The sequence below is a fragment of the Typha angustifolia genome, chromosome 1 (genome assembly GCF_048772165.1).
Source record: "Typha angustifolia cultivar Huaian chromosome 1, ASM4877216v1, whole genome shotgun sequence".
In the NCBI taxonomy this organism is placed as follows: domain Eukaryota; kingdom Viridiplantae; phylum Streptophyta; class Magnoliopsida; order Poales; family Typhaceae; genus Typha; species Typha angustifolia.
Window position 1 is genome coordinate 72,087 of NC_133239.1, and position 3,937 is coordinate 76,023.

General features: G+C 47.4%; 1 protein-coding gene across 1 annotated transcript; it reads right to left on the reverse strand.

The window, feature by feature from the left end:
- Positions 1-251: 251 nt before the first annotated feature.
- On the reverse strand, positions 252-3,655 carry LOC140759203 (protein AMEIOTIC 1 homolog). Its single transcript, XM_073095702.1, has 7 exons — positions 3,523-3,655; positions 3,216-3,310; positions 2,050-3,107; positions 1,786-1,876; positions 1,509-1,592; positions 572-1,351; positions 252-413 (listed from the first exon to the last, which is right to left on the reverse strand). Exons 1-7 carry the CDS (start codon positions 3,653-3,655, stop codon positions 252-254), a joined length of 2,403 nt encoding a protein of 800 aa, XP_072951803.1.
- Between the last annotated feature and the right edge of the window lie 282 nt (positions 3,656-3,937).

A 3,937-nucleotide genomic window follows, 5' to 3' on the forward strand; every position in this document is an offset into this window, starting at 1 on the left:
TTAGCAATCGTCTTTGTTGTATAACTAACTACAGTGACGTGCACATAAGAGAGAGCTAATTAGAGAAACACAGACATGAGTGTCGAAAGGAGGGGGAGCTACGTGCATAGCAGCTAGCGTTATTATTAGCGACAGAAATTGACGCACGGTAGTCCGTAGTAGTTAGTTAATAGGGGAATAAGACGAGTCTACGACAAAGCGTACGTGATCTCCTGTTCGCCGTCCGATTCATTCTTGCATCGAGAAAAATTTCAACAATAGGAGGAAGGAATAGCCAGGGCCAGATCAGTGGAAAGGCCACTCGTCGCTCCGCCATTATCTGGTTTCCATGGTGCCGTGCGCAAGGAAACCCCTTCCTTCCTCCCCTCACGTGGACTAGCACCACGTGGCAGCTGCTGGGACGGCGACACTTCCTGCATCAATGTAGGTAAGCGTAATAGGTTAGTGCGAGATGAGATTTTACTATTTTAGTGATAGCTAACCATGAAATTAAGAAATTAAAACGATTAAAATAGAATGTCAATATATACTAATAATTGCCCTTGTAAAGGAAAAGGAGAGGAAACAGTACGTTAGGTATCTGGTGGTGATAGTACACGGGTGAGCTGATATTATCGGAGCTGGCAGTTCGCTCCTGCAACTGGGGCGGGGGGGCCTGACGGGCCAAGCCCAGGCCTTGGCTCTGCTGCTGCTGGTGGAGGTGGTGAAGAGCGTAAGTGGGGCCGACAAAAACGTTGGCAAAGGGTGGGCGTTGGAGTTGTTGTACAGGAGATGTCGGGCTGGGCAGCAGCAATTTTGGGGGTGCTGAGGTGGAGGAGACGGACGGAGGCGTCGGCTCACCCCCAAACATCATCAGGTGTTCCTCCAAGGACACGAGGGAGGAGGTTGTCATGGTCATGGTAGCGTAGTTGGTGGTCGGGACCATCATCCCCTGAGGACGTGGTGAGCTGTCCTCAGATGTCGTAGCTGCTCTGCAGCTGCCGGTGGTAAGGTTCGTTCCGCCCGCCATGTTTGGCCACAGGAATGTCCCTTGCGGCTTGCATATCCTAAAACCGCTCTTCCTTGTTGCCTTCTTTCCACCGATGCAAGAACTACCGCCGTTTCTATTAGCACCATCTCCGACGCTGCTGTTATCCTTGTTATTGTTGTTAGCACTTTTATCTGCACTGCTGCCATCCGCTTGAATGCTTATGTTACTGTTGTTTGTGCATTTGTGACCGGTTTCCATCTTCCTCTTCTCCTCTCCTTTCTTTTTGCTGCCTCCCTCAGACATGGCATTGTCTTCCGTCACTGCAGCCACCTCCGTATCCTTTAACTTCATTTTCCCTTGCTTCAGAAGGTAGATCTCTTCCTGCGAGACCCAAGCGCAAAACGACCAGAGCGCAAGTTATGAGTAAAAGGTATATATAATTATATATATAGTGGGTTTTTGCATTCCGAACTTAAGCAAAATGAACATCTCGATTGTGTCTATGCATGCGTAACAGAAAGCTCACATGAAACCGTACCTTTAATGCCAATAATGATCTAGACATAGCAGCTATTTCTTCTTCTCGCTTGCTATTTTGTTTCAGCAATCTCTCGTATTTATCCTATAAAAGTCATGCTCACCATAAATACAATGCCATTAATTAAATAAACAAATCATACGACATTTTTTTGTCTGGACCCCAGAAAAGACCGTCCTCACGTGCATGTTAGTTCATTAAAAAAATGTCCAACTCTCATTTGAACGTGTTAATAAAGGACCCACATTATTGCTAAAAGCTAACAAAGAAGAATTACCTGCCAAGTGCAAGAAACATTCTGCACTTGAGATTGCGCATCAAAAGCCATCTTTTCCACATGCTTCAGAGAGCTCACTTGCTCCATTTCCCTTTGACAGTGGGCATTAAAAAAAGTAAGCACGCCTACTATCGACTATCGACTATCGACTATCGACTATCGAGAGAGAGAGAGAGAGAGAGAGAGAGAGAGAGAGAGAGAGAGAGAGAGAGAGCGAAAGAAGAATAAAAAAAAAACCAAACAACTAAAGAGAAAGTGAGATACCTCTTTAGACTAGTAAGCTCTTTTCTGAGCTCATCTATCTCCTTCTTAATCCCAGGACCGTATGGGAAGGGTGAAGCGGCGTCGCCGGGCTGCCATCCCGGAGGAGGGACCCAGTAAGGATCCATCACCCCGGCATTCCGACGGATCTCCACTAGATCAGCCGGTTCCAACCAGTACTCCATGGCTCCCTCCGCGTTGTGCCGCCTACGGAATCTCTCTCTTCCGTCGGTAACGATTTTACCGGCCATGTGCTTCAGAAGGTGGTCGAGTAGCCCTGTGTCACCGATGTGCTTTCTAGCCTCCTCCCTCAGCGCTTGCCGAAGTATAGGATTACCTAACTCTGCTCCCTTTTCTCTCATGATCTCTAGCAGCTTCATCTCCGCCGACTCGTACCTCTCCAACGACCACCGGTCCTTAGAACCCTTCACCCGTTGCTCATCGTCACAGTTCCGCTTATTATTCTTTTCATGCTTTGGCTTCTTCAGTTCTTTCCGCTTGTTTTTTTTCTTTTTCTTCTTGATCTTGTCCTTTCTGGTACTCTCCCGCTTTCTCTTCCTTCCACGCCGCCGCTTCTCTTCTACTTCTACTACTTCTTCTTCCTCCTCGTCCACCAGTACGTCCTCCTCTTTATACTCCGATTTTCCCTTCCCCTTTTGATATAACATCTCCCTATGCCTCCCGATGTATCTGACCTTCCGACGAATCCCCCATCCCATCGCTCCGCTGCACTGTAAGGTAAGGAGGCAGGAGCTAATAAGATTTTGGGGATTCTGCACCTCCTCCGCGTCAGCCAGTACTGCGGTACTTGGGAACATAGCCGAAGACTGGAGCTCGTATGACCTAGGAGCCATGAGCCAGAAACTCTCTAGATGCTTCTCGCGGTCCAACTCCGACGTCGATACCAGTCTTCTAAGGATCTTCCCAGCTTGGTTAGAGCTCATAACGAACCTCTCGTCCAGTTCGGGACCGTCGTCAGCTGAAGGGTAGGAGTAGTAGTTTCGCAACGAGAGGGTGCTGGGAAAGCTGACAGTCACGTCCAGACTCGTCGCCTCGCTGACCTGGAATTGGAAGGAAAGAAACAATAAATAAGAGCACGGAACGACACAGAAGGAAGGAGAAGGTAAACAGAAGAATGGAAAATATGAAACGAAGCGCCATATATGTACCTTTACAATGCGAATAGTTTTTAGTTGAATCGGAGATTTTGGGGGAAGCTTGTCGTGATCGATTTCGTAGAAAGCGCCTACCTCGAACTCCTGTCCTGATAAGTTTTACTTGCAAGAGTGAATAAATAACTCAGACGAGACTGGGGAAGAGTAATATAGATAAAATTTATCTTCCCAAATAGCCCGCATCGATTCTACTGTCCCATTGATACTTGGAGGGTAGTTTGGGGATACAACCTTGAGAGCGGTTTGAAGAAAAGGACGAAAGGAGGAAGTAGTGGGTGTAGGGGAGGGCATGGCCCAGTACCGTTGCATGGAGGTGCATGGCTGTAATCGGCAGCCGACAGCTTCTGTCTGCCCAAAGGCGACCTTTTCAGGCCCATGGAGATGGTCGACTCATTCCTTTTGGAGTAACAGTACTTCACCTGGATTGGAACCATCAATTATATATTATTTTACTCACTCGAACGTTCACAGAGATAAATAAAAGCAAAATATTTAACGCAGATGATAACAAAAAGAACGAGCCCCTCCTCATCATAACGACAGCCTCTTACACTGCACTATGTACACCAATCGCTTCCTCCTGGTTCTGTTACCTCCCCACGACAAGAGAGAAGAGAATATACGATCTTCTCCTGATAACGACCTACGCAATCCCAGCCCCGCGCCACCAAAACACCCCGGGAAACAAAATAACCAGTTATTACTATATTAGTTAT